This window comes from Schistocerca nitens, chromosome 8 (genome assembly GCF_023898315.1).
Source record: "Schistocerca nitens isolate TAMUIC-IGC-003100 chromosome 8, iqSchNite1.1, whole genome shotgun sequence".
Classification (NCBI taxonomy): domain Eukaryota; kingdom Metazoa; phylum Arthropoda; class Insecta; order Orthoptera; family Acrididae; genus Schistocerca; species Schistocerca nitens.
The window spans coordinates 546,844,623-546,866,779 of NC_064621.1; the positions used below are offsets into that span (position 1 = coordinate 546,844,623).

General features: G+C 45.7%; 1 protein-coding gene across 1 annotated transcript in view; it reads left to right on the forward strand.

Moving 5' to 3' along the window:
• Positions 1-3,297: 3,297 nt before the first annotated feature.
• Positions 3,298-22,157, forward strand: part of LOC126199666 (small conductance calcium-activated potassium channel protein) — a 211,854-nt gene continuing 192,994 nt past the window's right edge. The window contains exons 1-2 of the mRNA XM_049936594.1: positions 3,298-3,339; positions 3,540-3,635. Of these exons, the coding sequence (XP_049792551.1) occupies positions 3,298-3,339; positions 3,540-3,635 (138 nt within the window). The remainder of the gene's footprint in view (positions 3,340-3,539; positions 3,636-22,157) is intronic.

Genomic DNA, 22,157 nt, shown 5'->3' on the forward strand with positions numbered 1-22,157 from the left:
AATATCCTGTTCAAATGCCTGCGAACAACCAGTCCAGAATCAGCAGACGTCCCATAATGTTGGAACCACATGCTGCGACTCACATGTTCTGGGACATCTTCAAGCGAGACGGGAAGAACTTGGTCCAGAAAGGTCTGACAATTTGCTGCGGTCAAGCAGGGTAGTAAAAGGTAGTACGGCCCGATGAACAGTCGCCGACCAGAACCGCTCACACATTTACAGTGATACGATGTTGCTTCGAGTGGTACCGTTAGCCGTGGGGGGGGGGGGGGGGGGGGGGTTCTAGTGCCCACAAACACTCATTGCGGTGACTGAAGTGCCCTCTTATTCTTAATGACCCGTACTCGTACAAATTTTGATGCAGACCTGCAGACAAACTTCCATTTGATTGTGTATTACGACGTGTGTCTTTTGTACTATCTAGATTTCGGCTTTTATGCCATTATCAAGTACAATGCTAAAAGTTGATAGACCACTATTATGTCATGTCTGTTAAGGCAGTCAGAACCAAGTAAACAAGACTAACACATGACATTCTTTGACAGTTACATCTTAAAGACGTGTTAATCTTGTTTATGAAATAATAATGGTCTAACAAGTCTTGGCATTGTTCTTGATAATGGCATAAAAGCCAAAATCTGGATAGTACAAAAGACACATGAAGTAATACACAGTCAAATGGCGGTTTACTCTTTTAAAACGTGTTGCATGAGTGTGGCTCATTACCATTGAAAACTTTTGTGTGCGGTTGATGTCGGTCTGGGAAACTTCCTCTATAAATGCACCCAGCGGCTCGTTCAGTGCACTCAGTTATTCCACACATTAAGAGCAAGCTCACCTTTAATACACCGTCCCATGCTCCTCCTACACTGACTAGCGCTCGAATGAGGAAATAACACATTCCTCCTCTCCAGTAACTTTGTGTGCACCACCTAGCGGTGTATGGCGACGTCTGCGCCCATGTGTTGCTATGCTGTTCCCAACCCTTAAGACTTGCCCCACCTCTCCAAGAAGTTCATCGCAACATTTCTGGGACATTCTGTGTATTGACAAAATAATACATGACCTTCTCAACCGGAGGCCGACAGAACAGACGAAAAAGCTTTTGAGACAAAATATGAAGCAATGGTAAATTATGTATCACATTTTTAAAGCAGTTGATTCACGAAATTCACACATACAGTATTACATGCCTAAGAGATAAACTGTCTGCAGGATAATTACGTGTTTGACTTTATCAGTAAAATGGTTTTCATAAGAAGGATTTTCGTCGACTACGAATAGAGGAACAAACCCCAGTAGTAACAGCTCAACCGTCTTGTGTACAACATACCGAGGAGGATGCAAGCATGTTACAACGAACGTGATGAAGCAACGCAGTGTCAAATGATACCCAGACGTAAACTTTGACGCGACATAAGAGCTGCGACAGTAAAGTAATGAGACTGATGTAAAAAAAAATGTTTCTTACCGTTTTAGTCAAGTTTAGTGTTGTCTCCTTCAAAGTAGTTCCCTTCTGATTGCATACACTTTTTCCAGCGCTTCTGCCATTGATGGTAACATTTCTGGAACTCATCTTCTGTAATATCCTCAGCTTTTTGGACGTCTTGTGTTGTTTGAAAATGGTGTCCCTTGACCGCCGGTTTGACTCTTGGAAATAGAAAAAAGTCACACGGAGCGATATCTGGTGAATAAGGTGGCTGTGGTAGTACTGAAATTTGTTTTGAGGTTAAAAATTGCTGCCCTGACAGAGCAGTATGGGATGGCGCATTATCATGATGCAGAATTCAATTATCAGCAATGTTGGCACGGACACGAAGAACTCTTTTACGAAGTCTTTCTAAAATTTCTTTGTAGTATTATTGGTTAACTGTTTGTCCAGGAGACACCCACTCTTTATGAACAATTCCCTTGCAATCAAAGAAGCACACAAGCATGCATTTCACTTTTGACTTTGACATGCAAGCTTTTTTGGTCTGGGTGATCCGTTTGAGCACCATTGTGAACTTTGATGTTTCGTCTCTGGATCGTACTGAAAAAACCAACTTTCATCACCAGGGATAACACGGCTCAACAATTCTGGATGGATTTCCGTTTGCTCTAACAGATCGGCTGCCACATTTTTCCGTGTTTCTCGCTGTTGTGGTGTGAGATTTTTGGGGACCATTTTTGCACAAATCTTTCTCATACCAAGATCTTCAGTTATTATTAGACAAACCGTTTCTCGATTGATGTTCAGTTCTTCTGTAATCATTTTCACCGATAATCTCCTGTCAGATCGTACGAGTTCACGCACCCTAGCCAAGTTGACACCCGTCCGTGAGGTTGATGGTCGTCCACTGCGGTCTTCATTTTCAACATTCGTTCTGCCTTCACTAAACATTTTATGCCAACGAACAACTTGAGCTCTTGACATAACCTCCTCTCCAAAAGCCTTCTGAAGCTTACAGTAAGTTGTCGTCGCGTTTTCACCCAATTTAACGCAAAAAGAAATGGCATACCGTTGCGCAATATTATGCCGTTCCATTTCCGTGACGAGAGACACAAACACTTGTTAACTCATTACAGCACAACTCACGACTGAGCAGTTGCATCGATGCGCCACTTGAACTGTAAGCAGCTTATAGACCAAGGCCAAAGATATTGTGCCTACGCAAGCCTGCAGGGTTGCCACATCTTGAAACGAAAATCAGTCTCATTACTTTATTGTCGCACCTCGTATATTAAAAGAATTGCACCTTCGAATAGACTTATTTTGGCTATAGCTTTGTTCTTATTTCGCAGCATAGTCATCATCGTCAGTAGTTGTGTATCTTGTGGGAGATCCAAACATGGTACTTCTAAAACTCTCCCTGCCACATGGTTTTCTCTTCAATTCACTTCCACATAGCAATCATTTTCTTACACAACGCTTTCTCTAAGTTGATGTCTTATTTTTCCTGCCCCTCTCTTTCCCTTTACCATCCCTTCAGCTTCTTTCCGGAATAAGCACTGTCTTCTCAATATTTGGCCTAACCAATTTTTCCTCCTTCTCATTATGGTGTCCAAGAGGTTTCTGTCCTCCACGTCCCATCTACTCTTCTGAACACCTTGTTCCTTATCCCCGCTGCCCAGTTAACACCCTCTAGTTTCCTCCATAACCACGTTTCCAGTTCCTTCTGCTTTCTTACCTCGCCTTTTCGAAATACTTAGGCTTCTGTCGCATATAAATTATGCTTCATATTTAACATTTAGTCAGTCTTTTCGCAGCATGGTTCGTCATTAGAGTTTCGCAAGTCTGATCCTACTGCCCTTGAAATGAACGTCCACGGAACTGCAGGTAGTGGGCAGTTTGGAAGCGTTGGTGAGTCGCATCCCGCAGGGGAGGCATGCAGCCGCCGCCGCCGCTTGCGTGCATGTGAGCCGCGCCGCAGGGGCAGTGCATGCCGGGCCCCCGCTCCCCTCACCCGCTGAGCTAGCCGCGCGCGCCCCAGGGCAGCCAGACATCACTCAGCGCCGGCCTCGCCGTGTTTTTACAGGCGGGTTGCGCTGTGTTGCAGGCGTCCTTCTACTCGACGGCGCTCAAGACTCTCATCTCCGTGTCGACCGTCATCCTGCTCGGCCTCATCGTCGCCTACCACGGGCTCGAAGTCCAGGTACGACTCTCCCTCTTCCCCTCACTTTCTTATTTGTGTGATATGTGGCCTCGCTCTGGCAATCCTGCAGCCATCTCACATGCTATACAGAGCGGTTCACTCGTGACGCCAGCACCGTGTCTGATGCTGGGTGGAAACCGGTACCCCTGAAGGCAGGCTGCCATCGCTGTATGATGCTCCAGGCATTCTTCGGACTTTGGCAGTTCGAGTATCGGTTTCAGCCGTACAGACGAGTTAGAAACGGTCTTGAAAAGCTGTCCGAAAAAGTCATTCAACCATTTAGCATTTCGAATTTTAGTATAGGTGCCACGTGCTCAAAGACTTGTGGACAAACTAAAACTGAAAGCTTCCAAAGTAATGGTAGTGCATCTACTGACGTTTTTAGAATGCTTCAGTCAATAGCTGTTGCAGTCTGTGCTCGACAGATTCGTTGATCCTGAATTACACTTTTTCAGATGAAGCACGGCTTTGTTCACTGTGATAAATGAACTCTCAGAACAAACAGTTTCGGAGTTCTGATAATCAGCAGCCTGGCCATGAAATGGAAACAGGACTGCAATCTGCATAATGTATTCTTGAACTGAGGCGTGATCGGACACACTTTTAAATGAATAGCTTTATTAACCAATTATACCTGGATGAATATCCACACGACCACATACGAGGTCTGTTCAAAAACTTATGGAATATTCGTAATTTCGCGGCAGTGGTGTGGTGGAGTGAAATACGGTTGCCATCCCTGCACACGCCTGTGTGTATCTGCCAGAAGTTTCATTGTTGTACGTCCGTTAGTTATTGTTCAGTGCTGTACTGAGTAGATGTTGTGTCGCACATTTTGCGAATTTCGAGATGGCAGAGTTAGAGGAGCAAAGCGTCTGCATTAGATTTTGCGTGAAACTCAAGAACACCTTTACGGAGACACACTAAACGATGCATTAAGTCTGCGGCTATGAGTGCTTAAGCCATAATTGTTACGAATGGTTCACACGGTTTAAAAATGGCCGGACGGAACTTCAAGATGCCTCTCGTTCAGGACACCCTTCGACGTCTACCGACGACGCTCATATGAGGAACGTCAACGAAATTATACGTGCCAATCAAAGACTGACCGTCCGAGGGATTGCAGAAGAACGTAACATTTCAGTTTTATCATGTCATGAAATCCTGACACAGCATTTTGGAATGCATCGTGCTGCCACAAAGTTCGTCCCAAGACTCATGAGTCAAGACCAGAAAGACCTGCGCCTCGCAATCTTTGAAGAGCTTCTGGATCGCGCAAATGAGAACGAGGTGTTCCTTAAGAGAATGATAACTGGTGATGAGACGTGGGTTTGCGGCTATGATGTTGAGACCTAATTTCAATCTTCACGGTCGAGAAGGGTTCTCCAAGACAAAAAAATCTCATCAGGTCCGGTCAAATGTCAACGCCATGCTGATAGTTTTGTTTGGCTTTGAAGAATTCGTGCTACAGGGACAAACTGTTAATCGATTGTACTGTCCTGACGTGTTGGGACGACAGCGAGAAAATGTGAGAAGGAAACGGCCTGAAATGTGGCGACACAATTCATGGCTCTTGCATCACGATTATGCACGCACACTTTCATCTCTCTTGGTGGGTGACTTCTGCACAAAAACCAAATCACTGTGCTGCAACATCCTCTATACTCTCCAGACCTGGCCCCTGCGAGCTTTCTTTTATTTCTGAAGTTGAAAACGCCGTTGAAAGGACGAAGATTTGCAACGATAGACGAGATAAAGGAAAATTCGCAGACAGCGCTTCGCGCGATCCAGCAAGAACCGTACAAACACTGCTTCTGGAAGTGGAAATGGCGTTGGGAACGGTCTATTAATTGTGGAGTATTTCGAAGGAGACCATGCACAATAACTGAAGGTAAACTCAGAAAAATTTTGTGGACAAAGGTCCAGAATTTTTTGAACAGACCTCGTGCAAACAGATACATCTATCCCGTAACATCTTCTGTTATGTGCCTAAACGGCAAACCCAATAGTCGTGATAGGCGTTGGCGTGAAGTCCTGGGACGTTACTGTGCCGATAGTGCCTGCATTTGGTGACGTACCGTTGGTGAAGATCACTATGAACTGGTTTGGGTCTGCTGGTTGGAGCACTGACACTAAACTGCTCTTTCTGCCAGACAGGAACTTCTGGTACTGCTGACTTGAGGCACAGAGCTTAACTGAGTTAGCACAGTCCATCAGTGCCCTAAATAGCCACGTAGGTTGAGCGTCCGTTTGGCGCTGCGAGGGCACGTGACCTGATGTGGCAAAACGGTGCCCTGTTGGCAGCGCTTCTTACTCCGACAGACACGTTACCTGTCGCTGAGGTTGTCGCCTCCCAGACGCTGTGAAGGCGATGTGTACCTCCGTGATAAACAGCTCCGGCCATATAAGGAAACATCCCGGTGTCCGAAGCCGTATGCCCACTTCCTCCTGGCGATGCGGCTGCCCGCACGGCCTGGCTGGTGTGCGGAGAAATCGACTACCAGGCGGATCCAACACACTAACTATTGCAACACGAATTATTGGACCGTTCTTTACCTACCAAACCATAACTTCGGACAGCTGTGTGAAAATGTACGTAACCCTCCTATTCAGAGATCTATCAGCTGCTGAGAATACGTACGGTTACTTCATCTAAAAAAATACAAGAGCACACACCAGTGTCTGTTACAGTATCCTGTGCTGCCTACACACCACCCAGGTACTAAATGATGCAACGACTTTACCGGACATCTTTATAACGTTCCTCTAGCTCGTTTATTGGCTAAAACCGATACTCCGCCTGCTTGAGTCGTGTAACGGGCCACGGTATCACGCAGTGGTCGCAGCCTGTGTATGTAGTGACTGGTTCCAGCACAGCGCCGGACACGATGCTTGCCACGCGTTAAACACATTTACAATTACTACTGCTGTTTACAACAACAGTTTCTAAGCTTATTTGGTTTCCAGCGCTCTCAATATATGTGAAGTTTTTCACGGAGCTGCAAGTAAAAACGTTGGTTTGTGTAACGCAGCAGAAGTGCGAAGTTAGTGGGATTACAGTGAAAATATATTAGTATTATTAATTAGAATACGTGAAACTTCTTGGCAGATTAAAACTATGTGCTGCAACGGGATCGAAATCGGAATCTTTGCCTTTGCGGGTAAATGCGGATGTACTGACGAAAGTAAAGTTGCTAAGGCGGGTCACGAGTAGTGTCTAGCAACATTGGAGATTCAGGTCTCATCTGGGGTCAGACGGAAACTGTCGGTGCACAGTTGTCTGCGAGTGATATTCGTGACAGGTTAAGAACTGCAAACGACGATAAACAGCTCGCATTCAAGTTAGTATTGCAATTACCTGGTGGAAAATACAGTCATTTAAAATACAGGTAGTTTCGGTACTACAAATGAGAATGCGACAGAAAAAAGTATTGGTTGGTGTAATGGTGTTTATGTCTGTTTGAAAGCGAACAAAATTGTGTTGCACGTTCTGCATCCAATTCGACTTAAAATACACTTTAATAAGAATGTGGACAAATAATTATCATGAAAAAAATTGAACAAATAATTCATATCAATAAAATAAATTTCAGAGTTCTAGCCTGATATTTTTACTTCAGGAAAACACATTCTGTTGAAATTATTGTAATTCTGCTGCTTAATTTCTCTTATTTACAGCAACAAGTCAGTTCAGACAACATATCAACATAGTGCAGAGAAAAGCAAGCAGTAGTTAAACTCTGTTTACATTGTTTAAGGAAATTATGTTCTTGGGGATATAAAATGTACACTGGTATTTATCAGCTTTTTAATTAATTACTTCCTTATATGTTGTAAATTATTTGAAGGATGTGTCGATAAAAGGTTAAGCTCTACATCAGTAGTTGCACAACGTTGCAATTCATTGTATTTCAGACCAAAAAAGACTTTAAGCAAAAATAAATAAAAATAGCTCACTCGATAGAACATTTGCCCATGAAAGGCATGGTACTGGTTTCGAGTCCCGGACTGCCACACGGTTTTAGTCTTCCAGGAAGTTTCATACAAGCCCACACATCGCTGCAGAGTGAGAATCTAGTACGGTACTTAGAAAAGTTATTCCAAATTCGCAAACGATTTATTGATAAAGTTGACCATTAATATAGTAATTAATTATGGGAATGAAATATAGTTACGTAAAATTAATAGGATGGATGAACTTGTAGTCCGCTACACAACTTTTCAAATCAGAATCAGTCAGGATACATATATCCCATCATTTCACGTTTCACGTTAATTTTTGTATGATATTCGCTGTTTATTACAGTGACCGCTAAAAAAATTTTGTGTTCCAGAAATAGAATGTAGCTAACTGTGTTACTCTTCGTTGAGTTTTCCGCTGAGTATCGGATATTTATCTTGTACTTCTGCCCGTAAGTAATGAAGTTACCTGTTTCGAAATTTGATCTTCAGGTACTGTTGCAAGTCAATTGGATATATTTTCTTATTCTTGCCTATAAATGATCCAAAATAGCTTTTATATTGTAAGACAGAGCAACTTACATCAGCAGTTACAAACATATATTATTGAATATGTTTTCAGTAGTTGTTATTTCTTCTAAGAGAGGAAATTTCTTGCATTAATTTTAAAATGTGCGTGGTACTTCAACCTGCAGGGAGATTTATCAAGGTATCACCAAATTATGCTCTAGTTAAAAACACTAGTTTCAAAATAGTGTTTGACGTACTAGTGTTTTTGTGTTTCAAGAACAGTGTGCATATGTAGCCTTTTTTGGAATGTATGAGACGACACTATCCCAGTGAGCCATCGCGAGTGACAGAAGTACAAAAAAGTCGGGTCCCATATCCTCACACAGTACATGAAAAATTTTGCTTTCACTGATCTAATATTTACGACTCGTTGTGAGATTACATCAGGCCTATGACTCAAACTCGTTGATCTGAGTACTTTCCGTGTATGAAGCAGTGCGTCTGTATGTTTGGTAACTACTGGTTTACAGGCCATATTCACAAAACTATCATCCCACGTTTCACGCCAATGACCATCTGTCTGATGGAGCATTAAACGTGATACATCCGAAAAGGCCACTTGTCACTGTTCAGTGGACTTCCAGTTGCGCAGTTGCGGCATTGGCGTACAACTTCCAACCTTCGCCGTCCGTGAACAGCAGTCAGTATGGGTGCATGAACCAGGACTCGCTGCGGAGACACTTACGCAGCAACGTTCACGGAACAGTCTTCGAGGAGATCATCTGGGTGGTCAGCTGCTCAACACAGCTGCGAAGCCGTACTTCAGTCCTGTCGTCTATGACCCGTGATGCACCACAGTTTGTGTCAGTTCTGGATAGCGCCATTTTCCCATGCACAATGCACTTTAACTGCTGCAGCACGCGAACCGTTTACAAAATTAGCCTTTCCGCAAATGCTTCCACCCCAGGCCCGAAAGCCAATGACCAAGCCCTCCTGGACGTCAGATAAATCGCTACGTTTCAGTATTACGACAACAACTGAACTGCTTCCCGCGTCCCCCTGACACGCTTTATATACCGTCCACTGCTAGTGGTGCCACCTGTCGTCTTTGAGTGGTTGTTGTACGTTGACGTCGAGCATAGGCAGTAGTCACATTAATGTGACTGGCTAGTGTTGGGTGACTATTATGTGGGTTCGCTGCTGGCAGGTCTACATACATGCACCATCAGCCACTTTACAGTGAGTGACGAAGGGTATTTCTGATTCCACTAAAATGTTCCCCCTTCCCTGTTTCATTCCGAATAGTGTGTGGAAAGTACCACTGTGTGTCTGAGCTCCAATTTCTATAATTTTCTCACCGTGGTCATTTCGTGAAGTGTATTTGCGAGGATGTAAAATGCTGTCCGCCTTATTTTGGAACGTGTGCTCTCTGTTATTCAACAGTGACTCTCTCCGTCGTTCAGATGGTTCAAATGGCTCTGAGCACTATGGGACATCTGTGGTCATCAGTCCCCTAGAACTTAGAACTACTTAAACCTAACTAACCTAAGGACATCACACACATCCACGCCCGAGGCAGGATTCGAACCTGCGACCGTAGCGGTCACGCGGTTCCAAACTGAAGTGCCTAGAACCGCACGGCCACACCGGCCGGCTCACTCCGTCGTGTACATCGCGCCTGGCACGGGAGTTTGTTGATCATCTCCGTGAGGCTCTCTCGCCGAGTAAAGGACCCCATGACGAGACGCACCGCTCTTCATTTGATCTTTCCTACCTCTTCTACGAGGGAGAGTTGGAAAATAAGTTTCCCCTGTCGACTGTGGGCAGAGATGTGTGATATGGGAGAAAGACGACACGGCAGGTGAGCGCGCACGTGCAAGACACCGATACACCACTGGGTAGAGGTCGACCGCGATCAAGCAGATGGCTTTGTCGCAGTGCCTGCGCAAAGCGGAGGCTAGCCACTCAGTCTTTTCCCGGAGCTATGGAGAGAAGGTGCCTTTTGGAGTCGTGGCCAATGGCGGAAGTGAGAGCTGTTATCCGCTATGAATGGGCACGTGCAGTATCAGGCACAGAAATTCATAACCGCCTTGTTGAGGTGTGTGGGTCAGGTGTGATGTCGAGGCAAATGGTGCGGAGATGGTGCCAGCAATTCAGTGATGGACGTCAGCAAGTGCAGGACATACCGAGACCTGGACGGACGCGCACGGCCACTACAGAAGTAAATGTCAGGAAGGTGGACGACACGATTAAAGCGAACCGGCCTATCACGATCGATGGAGTAGCGGCAGAACTTGGACATGAGTGAGCTCACAAGGTCATCCAGAACATTCTTCGATACAGGAAGGTGTCAGCACGCTGGGTGCCTCGCCAACTGACCCCGACACACATGGAACAACGCTTGGCGTTCACCCTGGAACAGCTCGTGCGTTACCATGAATCTGGCAATGACCTTCTGTTTCGAACTGTGACGGGGGATGAAACGTGGGTCCACCATTACACGCCTGAATGGAAGGCCGCATCCATGGAGTGGAAAAATCCGTCCTCACCCGTCCGAAAGAAGTTCAGAAGCACTCCGTCTGCAGGTAAAGTGCTACTCACCGTTTTCTGGGACGCCAAAGGAGTTTTGCTGCTGGACTTTCTGGAGGATGCAACCATCAATGCTGAGCTGTACTGTGCCACCCTGTTGAAATTGAAAGGGGTGATTCGGAAAAAGCGGTCTGGCCTTCTCAGATCTGGCGTTCTGCTGTTGGATGACAATGCGAGACCACACACAGTGACGGCAACGCTAAACCATATTGCAACTCTTGGTTGGAAGCGCCTACACCATCCGCCTGACAGTCTGGATCTCGCACCACGTGACTTCCATCTGTTTCCTGCTTTAAAGAAGACTCTCGGTGGAAGGCGCTTTGGCAGCAAGCCGTTCCACTCTTCTTCCCGCCCGCATCTCGTGGTCGTGCGGTAGCGTTCTCGCTTCCCACGCCCGGGTTCCCGGGTTCGATTCCCGGCGGGGTCAGGGATTTTCTCTGCCTCGTGATGGCTGGGTGTTGTGTGCTGTCGTTAGGTTAGTTAGGTTTAAGTAGTTCTAAGTTCAAGGGGACTTATGACCACAGCAGTTGAGTCCCATAGTGCTCAGAGCCATTTGAACCATTTGAACTCTTCTTCCGTATGCTACGCCATGATTTTTTTCTGGAAGGCTTTTTGAAGCTTATTAAGCGGTATGACAAATGTCTCAATGTACTTGCAAATTATGTAGAAACATAAAGATATATCGTATCTTTAATGTCTCATTCTCTTTTATTTCCTTTCACACACAACTGTGACCACAGTTGACAGGGGAATATTATTTTCCAATTCCCCCTCGTATTAATCCAATCTGCTTACGTTCGCAGACCAGAGAATAGTGCTCGAGTGTGGTGGAACGAGTGTCTTACGAGCCATTTCTCTTGGGGATGAATTACGAGGGACGTTCAATAAGTAAAGCAGTACTTTGTTTTCTGAAAGAAAGCAGATTGGTTTTAGTCACGATTCAAATACATCATGTTATTCTCCACTCTTTTGGCTACAAAGCCCCATTTTTTAACACAATCTCTGTTCAAGGCGACGGCCTTACGTCACCTTACGGGGGTCCTGTATGCCCGCATGGTACTACCCTGCTGGTCGACGTCGAAATCAACGTCTTGCAGCGCCGGTAATCTCCCCCTCGTCTATATAACGCTTCCCACTGGGGTATCGTTCATTAGACGAAATAGGTGAAGTGGGAAGGTGCGAGATCAGGACTGCTGGGTGCATAAGGGAGAACAGACCAATGAAGTTTTGTGAGCTCCTGTCAGGTGCGCAGGCTTCTGTGGAGCCTTGCGTTATTAAGGAGAAAGAGAAGTTCGTTTGCATTTTTGTGCCGAGGTACACGCTGAAGTCGTTTCTTCAATTTCCTAAGGGTAGCGCAATACACTTGGTTCAAATGGCTCTAAGCACTATGGGACTTAACATCTGAGGTCATCTGTCGCCTAGACTTGGAACTACCTAAACCTAACCAACCTAAGGACATCACACACATCCATGCCCGAGGCAGAATTCGAACCTGCGACCGTAACAGTCGTTTGGTTCCGGACTGAAGCGCCTAGAACCGCTCAGCCACAGCGGCCGGCCTAGCCCAATACATTTCTTAGTTCATCGTTGCACCATGTAGGAGGACATCAAACAGAATAACCCTTCCAGAGCCCCAGAAGGCCATCGTATTACTTTACCGGCTGAGGGGGCAACTTGGAACTTTGTCTTCGGTGGAGAAATGGTGTGAGACCACTCCATGGATTGCTGTTTTATTTCCCGTTCGAAACGATTAACCCATATTTCATCCCCTGTGACGATGTTCGACCAAAAATTGTCAATATCAGTCTCGTAACGCGCAAGCAACTCCGCACAGATGATCCTTCGTTGCTCTTTACGGTCTTCTGTTAGGCGGTTAGGAACCCAGTGGACACACAGCTTAGAGTACCCTATCGGTGGACGAGTGTGCCAGCACTACCATCAGAGACGTCCAGTTGTACAGCGAGGTGTTTGACTGCCATCCGTCGACCACTTCGAAAGATAGTGTCTGCAGGTTCCAAAATTGCAGAGGTCAGAGGTGTGTGCGACCGGTCGGCACGTAAGAGATCGGATACGTTTGCGTGAATTGTTACTACGATGACGGGCGCCTCGCCCTACGAATCACCGTGCTTTTGTCCTCTGCTAGGTCTCCGTAGACGTTATGCAAGCGCCTATGAATATCCACAATGCAATGGTTTTCCGCCAAAAGTAACTCAATGGCAGCTCTCTGCATGTAACGCACTTCCGTGACAGACGCCATTTTGAAGGTTACTTCTAGCGCCGCCAGCTATCGGAACTCGGTGGAACTATAGAAGATGAAGTGAGGATATTCTACGAAGTTCCAGTCGAAACTGGCGGAGAAAAACATGTGTTGCATTACTTATTGAACGGCCATTGTGTTAATATCCCTCCAAGTAGTTTTATGTCATCATTCCACGTTAGGTCGCTCAAGAAGATAACTTCTAGGTATTTTACGGTTGTCAGTGATCTGTTGGCAACTGTTAGTTCAACTGTAATGGATTTCAAGAATGAGATTTTCACTCTCCAGAGGAGTGTGCGCTGATATGAAACTTCCTGGCAGATTAAAACTGTGTGCCGAACAGAGACTCGAACTCGGGACCTTTGCCTTTCGTGGGCATGTGCTCTACCATCTTTTTCTTATTGTTTACACCTATCTTCTCATTTAGACAAGTTTAATCTCCAAAAATAAAATAAACAAAATCAAATCAACTCCCACTTGGCATCGCCACTTTCACTCTGTCATAAAAAAAGGAATGAACTAATCCTTTTCAGGCGTTGCCCCTAACTATTCCCTCACTTTTTATATTTTTATTTTTTTTATTTATGTATTTATTTTACATGATTACTTTTAGGAAACTTCTACAAATGATAATTCTAGTAACTGAGTGTTACAACAACAAAGATGGCATTCAAAGAGTAAAAAATAAACGTAAATCACTAATGGAATTCCAGCTAAAAAAGTCTTTCAACAAACGTAACTGGTTCCGTTTGGTACTTCGCCATCTTTATCTGATATCTCCAACAGCGCCTTTGAAGGGTATCTGCAACGGAGGCATTCTGCTTCGTTGTGCCTCAAGGAAAACAGCAATCCTTCCAGTAGCCTGTCTCTTCCTTCACTCATCGCTGACATGGCAGGACGTCCACCCGTAAGTGTGATGCGGCACAGAACATTAACCGCAGCTTGGCACTCCCCAGCTGAATGGGGGGTTAACGAAAACACTGCGTAAATAATTTGCGAAGAGCGTACGGTATCTCGGTGTGTGTTCGACGGCATTGTGAGCATTTTGTAGGAACCACCAGTAATCAAGCTGCTCTTTTTCTCCGTCGCTAAAGATATAGGCGATGGTAATTCCTTTGAACCATGTAAGCGCATGATATTTTGCGGCCGGAAAGTAAGATTCATCCGGACAGAGTAGGGTCTGAGGGTCAATCGCCGGCCGAGGTGGCCGAGCGGTTCTAGGCGCTACAGTCTGGAACCGCGCGACCGCTACGGTCGCAGTTTCGAATCCTGCCTCGGGCATGGATGTGTGTGATGCCCTTAGCTTAGTTAGGTTTAAGTAGTTATAAGTTCTAGGGGCCTGATAACCTCAGAAGTTAAGTTCCATAGTGCTCAGAGCCATTTGAATTTGAGGGTCAATCATATCAGACGTGACCCGGAGGTAACAAGCCAGTATCTTCTGTGTTAGTCGCCAAACTCCAGACGACGATGCGCATGTAGAACGATGTTCATCGGTATCCAAGAGGCGACAATCTGGGCAATACGGTGAGTCTGCCAGTCCAATAGTGTGAAGTCGCTGTCGTGTCGCATATTTTTTGTTGGCGATCTGATACCACTTCGAACGCACCGTGGACGACAGAAAGTTGTGGTGTATCGTTTTCCACTCTCTTGGCCAATGAACCGTAGGGTACTTGTTTTCCACCACGTTATGGGGAACAGCCCGCACGATGTTGTTATAAAAATCTTTCGCCTTTAGTGGACGTGTGGCGGGGAGGTTCGAGCTGACCTAGCTGTAATCAAGAATGAAGGTCGACTCATGGGACAGCTGTGGTGCGACGTGCGCAACCAACACCGGCGGGGCCGGCCGGTGTGGACGAGCGGTTCTAGGCGCTACAGTCAGGAACCGCGCGACCGCTACGGTCACAGGTTCGAATCCTGCGTCCGGCACGGATGTGAGTGATGTCCTTAGGTTAGTTAGGTTCAAGTAGTTCTAAGTTCTATAGGACTGATGACCTCAGATGTTGAGTCCCATAGTGCTCAAAGCCATATGAACCAACACCGGTGGGACATGAGAGACTGGCATCAGAACCTGTAGTAAACGACCTGTGAGAGAGGTATATTGACCTTTCCATCGTTTCCTCATGTTGCTCATCTAAAGGGCAGCTGCTCTCGCCCTGATGTTGACCAATCCTAGACCCTCTTTGTGCACTGGTAGAGTAAGAGTGTCGTATCGTACTTTAAATATATGACCTGCGGAAACGAAGTAACTGAACTTAGAACTACTTAAACCTAACTAACCTGAGGACATCACACACATCCATGCCCGAGGCAGGATTCGAACCTGCGACCGTAGCAGTAGCGCGGTCCCGGACTGAAGCGCCTAGAACCGCTCGGCCGCCACGGCCGGCGCTAAATCGGTCGGCTGTGTCTGTTTTTTGGAGAACGTCGTGAGCGCCGCCGCGTACGTCACGGGAAGAAAAGTCTTCGTCGGTGGAGGTGCAACGTCCGTCGGTGGGAGTTGTGTGATCCGACGCTGCAGGCACTCGGAACGAAGGTGACCTTCCTTGCCGCATCCGTAATACGTTTTCGGCTGACCGTCATAAATAACTATGGCCCGGTCCCTCCTATCTGTACATAGGATGGCACGTGTCATTGGAGATCAATGCGCACTTGGCGTACTCCATTGAGCACTGGATACGTCTCAAACTGGGTCCATTTTTCAGCCACGTGTTGGCGTACCGTGCCGTAGGAGCGGAGCGCCGCCACAACGTCTGCCGCAGGGAGTTCAAGTGGAAGTTCGAATATGCGTATAGTTCGCAGTCCCATTGCGGCATGGCCGACTTCGATGTTGCCAACATTTCCGTCTGCGTGGCAGAAGCGGAGATCTTGTTTCATCTCACGAAGCACCTTGTCGCATGAAGCTTCGTTTATGAGTCTACTGCCGATCGAGAAGTGAATGCCGACAATGTCGGCAGCCAGGATCTTGGCTTCCTCTATTAAAAAGCGTTCGACGTCGAGCGCCTTTGGTCGGATAAAGTCGTTCCGATAAATCAATAACTCAAAAACAGTCTTAATCGCATTTATTATTGTTATAATACCGCCAACCGGTTTCAGCCCGACGTAGGGGTCATCTCCTGGGCGTTTACACCATTGGTCGACTGCCGCTATGTAGACAGAAGTGACACCACCAGCAGTCGACCAATGGTGTAAACGCCCAGAAGATGATCCCTACGTGGGGCTGAAACAGAATGGCGGTATAATAATAATAATAATAATAATAATAATAATAATAATAATAATGAGACAGGCGAAATACCCACAGACTTCAAGAAGAATATAATAATTCCAATCCCAAAGAAAGCAGGTGTTGACAGATGTGAAAATTACCGAACTATCAGTTTAATAAGTTACAGCTGCAAAATACTAACGCGAATTCTTTACAGACGAATGGAAAAACTAGTAGAAGCGGACCTCGGGGAAGATCAGTTTGGATTCCGTCGAAATGTTGGAACACGTGAGGCAATACTAACCTTACGACGTATCTTAGAAGAAAGATTAAGAAAAGGCAAACCTACGTTTCTAGCATTTGTAGACTTAGAGAAAGCTTTTGACAACGTTAACTGGAATACTCTCTTTCAAATTCTGAAGGTGGCAGGGGTAAAATACAGGGAGCGAAAGGCTATTTACTATTTGTACAGAAACCAGATGGCAGTTATAAGAGTCGAGGGGCATAAAAGGGAAGCAGTGGTTGGGAAAGGAGTGAGACAGCGTTGTAGCCTCTCCCCGATGTTATTCAATCTGTATATTGAGCAAGCAGTAAAGGAAACAAAAGAAAAATTCGGAGAAGGTATTAAAATTCATGGAGAAGAAGTAAAAACTTTGAGGTTCGCCGATGACATTGTAATTCTGTCAGAGACAGCAAAGGACTTGGAAGATGGTTCAAATGGCTCTGAGCACTATGGGACTCAACTTCTGTGGTCATAAGTCCCCTATAACTTAGAACTACTTAAACCTAACTAACCTAAGGACAGCACACAACACCCAGCCATCACGAGGCAGAGAAAATCCCTGACCCCGCCGGGAATCGAACCCGGGAACCCGGGCGTGGGAAGCGAGAACGCTACCGCACGACCACGAGATGCGGGCGGACTTGGAAGAGTAGTTGAACGGAATGGATAGTGTCTTGAAAGGAGGATATAAGATGAACATCAACAAAAGCAAAACGAGAATAATGGAATGTAGTCGAATTTAGTCAGGTGATGTTGAGGGAATTAGATTAGGAAATCAGACACTTGAAGTAGTAAAGGAGTTTTGCTATTTGGGGAGTAAAATAACTGATGATGGTCGAAGTAGAGAGGATATAAAATGTAGACTGGCAATGGCAAGGAAATCGTTTCTGAAGAAGAGAAATTTGTTAACATCGAGTATAGATTTAAGTGTCAGGAAGTCGTTTCTGAAAGTATTTGTATGGAGTGTAGCCATGTATGGAAGTGAAACATGGACGATAATTAGTTTGGACAAGAAGAGAATAGAAGCTTTCGAAATGTGGTGCTACAGAAGAATGCTGAAGATAAGGTGGGTAGATCACGTAACTAATGAGGTGGTATTGAATAGGATTGGGGAGAAGAGAAGTATGTGGCACAACTTGACTAGAAGAAGGGATCGGTTGGTAGGACATGTTTTGAGGCATCAAGGGATCACAAATTTAGCATTGGAGGGCAGCGTAGAGGGAGACCAAGAGATCAATACACTAAGCAGATTCAGAAGGTTGTAGGTTGCAGTAGGTACTGGGAGATGAAGAAGCTTGCACAGGATAGAGTAGCATGGAGAGCTGCATCAAACCAGTCTCAGGACTGAAGACCACAACAATAATAATAATAATAATAATAATAAATGCGATTAAGGCTGTTCTTGAGTTATTGATTAATCATTCTAATCGCTGCTTCTCTCCACAACCATGTTGTTCAAAAGTCGTTCCGAAATGGGAATTTAAAGGTTGATCTTCTGCATTGGTTTGCCATGGTGGGGATAGCAATGTGCGGCTCTTTGCTGATGATACTGTAGCGTACGGGAAGGTGTCGTCGTTGAGTGACTGTAGGAGGATACAAGATGACTTGGACAGGATTTGTGATTGGTGTAAAGAATGGCAGCTAACTCTAAATATAGATAAATGTAAATTTATGCAGATGAATAAGAAAAAGAATCCTGTAATGTTTGAATACTCCATTAGTAGTGTAGCGCTTGACACAGTCACGTCGATTAAATATTTAGGCGTAACATTGCAGAGCGATATGAAATGGGACAAGCATGTAATGGCAGTTGTGGGGGAAGTCGGATAATCGTCTTCGGTTCATTGGTAGAATTTTGGGAAGATGTGGTTCATCTGTAAAGGAGACCGCTTATAAAACACTAATACGACCTATTCTTGAGTACTGCTCGAGCGTTTGGGATCCCTATCAGGTCGGATTGAGGGAGGCCATAGAAGCAATTCAGAGGCGGGCTGCTAGATTTGTTACTGGTAGGTTTGGTCATCACGCGCGTGTTACGGGAATGCTTCAGGAACTCGGGTGGGAGTCTCTAGAGGAAAGGAGGCGTTGTTTTCGTGAATCGCTACTGAGGAAATTTAGAGAACCAGCATTTGAGGCTGACTGCAGTACAATTTTACTGCCGCCAACTTACATTTCACGGAAAGACCACAAAGATAAGATAAGTGAGATTAGGGCTCGTACAGAGGCATATAGGCAGTCATTTTTCCCTCGTTCTGTTTGGGAGTGGAACAGGGAGAGAAGATGCTAGTTGTGATACGATGTACCATCCGCCACGCACCGTATGGTGGATTGCGGAGTACGTATGTAGATGTAGATGGTCTTGCAGCGCTACGGCGTCGGCCGATGAAAGTAAACAAGGTGCGCGGGCCCGCACACACTGCACGTCTGCTTCGCTCGGCTGCGAGAGCCGGACTGCCCATCTGAGCTGCCCGAGCACGACTCATGACCCGCCCTCACAGCTTCAATTCTGCGAGGACGGGTCGTGAGTCATGCTTGGGCAGCTCAGATGGTTGAGCACTTGCCCGTGAAAGGCAAAGGTCCCGAGTTCGAGTCTCGATCCGGCACAGAGTTTTCATCTGCCAGGAAGTTTCAGTAATGGATGTGTCCCGTCGATCCTCTGCAGATCTTCCTGCAGACAACAGTCTACAAACAGCGGCGCAGAGTTTCTGTTTTAGGCGCCGGTGGTATGGAAAATGAGCAAACGTTGGCAACGGCGCAAATATGTCCAGCGCCATGCAGCCATTGTGCAACTGCTAATACCACTGTACGAGAATAATGTTATTCACGACCAACCCTTGCCGTTGGAAGCTGTGTGAATGGGCTATTTCCAGGAAAGGGGGTTAGGGCTTGAGAAAGACGTCATAAATGTGATTGGCTAGTAGAATACCTACCTGTTATTGGAAAAGCTGAACAAGCTGACCGGACAAAAGAAAATTTGTCACCCCAGTGCACATGCGTAGGTGAATCGTTGAGCCCTTACAGATGGCGCAGCGATCGAGTCACTCCTCAATTGCAGCGCACTGCCTATCTGTGAGTACAATGAAGTAGCGATCCGTAAGACATTTGTGTTTCAAAAACACAAAGGAATTACAGACATTGACTGCAAGTGGACATTGTTTTAAATCAATGGGGAAAGTAGAAAATTAGTGCTGGACCGGGATTTGATCTCGGATCTCCTGCTTGCTAGGCAGGTTCGTTGTTGATCCCCACCACGCCTCCTGTCACACCCAAATTCTCAACTTATCTCACATACTACTAATGGAATGGCCCTTCCCCTTTATGCTCATTCCTGGTTGCGTCGCCGGCCGCGGTGGTCTAGCGGTTCTGGCACTGCAGTCCGGAACCGCGGGACTGCTACGGTCGCAGGTTCGAATCCTGCCTCGGGCATGGGTGTGTGTGATGTCCTTAGGTTAGTTAGGTTTAAGTAGTTCTAAGTTCTAGGGGACTTATGACCTGAGATGTTGAGTCCCATAGTGCTCAGAGCCATTTGAACCTGGTTGCGTCGATTACCGTTACATTTCGAACCTGGTGTGCGTCCACACTGAAGAGGTCATTGGCCATCCTCGCATTAATTTGGTGTTTGTTCTTTCGGACATGTCCAAAAGACCGGACAATATATAGGATGTAAATTTTAAGCTGACAAACCAGAATAACTCGAACAATGAGCTTCTCACGAAAAAATGTCTAGAATCCAAAGTTGATTATTTTCGAGGGGGACATCTGCTGGTGCTAAAATTAGCCCCCAACCCCAGCCCCCTGGGGGTGGGGCGGGAGCCAACTTTAAAATTTCAAGTGGGAACCCACATTTTTTATTGCAGAATCTGATTCTACATAAAAAACTACTCACATTTTGTCTTAAACATTTGTTTTGATTCTTGGTAGTTGGCGCTGTAATTCAAGAAACCCCATGCTCTCATTTTTGCGTGGAAAATGGTTACGGATAAATAAAAAATACTTATTTACTTCGTAAATTTTGATTCGCTAAAACTAAAACCCTCCCTTTCTCCCAATAGGGTGGAGTTTGAGAGAGAGGAATTAGTTTTACAAATGTTGACCCAAATATTAATTTTTTCCACAGATTCGGATAAGTTTTGTTTCTCTCGTGGTCAGCATTTGTAAAGCTCTAATTATTCTCTCTCAGACCCCACCCTATGGGGAGAAAGGGAGGGTTTTAGTTTTAGCGAATCGAAATTTACGAAGTAAATAAGTATTTTTTATTTATCCGTAACCATTTTCCACGCAAAAATGAGAACATGGGTTTTCTTGAATTACAGCGCAAACTACCAAGAATAAAAACAAACGTTTAAGACAAAATTTACGTAGTTTTTTTTTTGATTCCTCAACAAAAAGTGTGGGTTCCCGTTTGAAATTTTGAAGTTGCCTCCCTCCCCACCACATCGGGGCTGGGGTGGCGGGCTAATTTTAGCAACAGCACATGTCGCGCTCGAAGATAATCAACTTTGTATTCGTGCGAAGGTATTTTTCGAGTTATTCTAATGTAAGGACGTGACAGACACGTAAAAAGGGAGAATCGCGTTTGGCCGTAACCGTGTTCTTACGGTGCGTGAAGTTGCTGGATTTTTTTTGGAAATTTGTGGTAAGGTTTCATGGGACCAAACTGCTAAGGTCATCGGTCCCTAAGCTTACGCACAACTTAAACTAACTTGCGCTAAGGACAACAAACACACACACACACACACACACACACACACACACACACACACACCGCGCGCCCAAGGGAGGACTCGAACCTCCGACGAGGACAGCCGCGCGGACCGTGACATGGCACTTGAGACCGCGCGGCTACCACGAGCAGTAGTTGCTGGATTCGTTGGTGTCTCGCGGAGGACTGTTCAACGTGTCTACAAGTAGTGGTGCAACACACGTGGTCACGGAAAACGACGTGAGAATTTTGGCGGGAATACAGATCCTGTCTGAGAGAAACTGGAGACGCGTTTCACGACCTGTGAAATCAAGATCGCTTCCTAAACAGACAGGAATTTGCTCTAGGCAGGCAATGAAGGACCATCACAACCTGTCAGCGAAAAAACATTGTAACTGCTCGCGATGAACATTTGGAGTCGATCACCTCGCAAAAGGCAATTGCTCACACAGGCAGATAAGGATGACAGCATCAAAGTTCAGCGGGCTGCAAGAAACACTCCCCCACACGATTACATCTCTATAGCCTGCAAAATCACCCTTGAGCTCCATAGAATATCTGTGGGACATGTGAAACGCCGACATAAACGTCCCCTCAGTTTCCCGGTACTGTGCGACCAAATCCTCAGCGCGTGGTTCAGCCTGGATGCGACGTCCCTGCACAGCCTAGTGGACTCACTTCCTAACTGAATCAAAGCCGTTATCAAGTCCAAGAGCGGACTTACACGGTATTAAAGCTTATAACGATTTCTCTGAGGGTGACTAATTATTTTTTCAGTTAGCTTATGTGTGATGGCTTAGAATATGATTGGCCTTTTCCAAAAAAAGGGGCACAGTTTAATAAATGTGAGGGGAGTAGAGAGGGGAGAGGGGGAGGCTTAGGAAGCAGCTGTGCGTTAGGAGAGACATGGCGCATGATAATGTCATGTATATGAAGGTCAAATATGGTCCATAATCCAAAGAATACTTGGTGTCCTACTAAGCATTGTTTCATGTAAACATATTGTGAAGCACTGT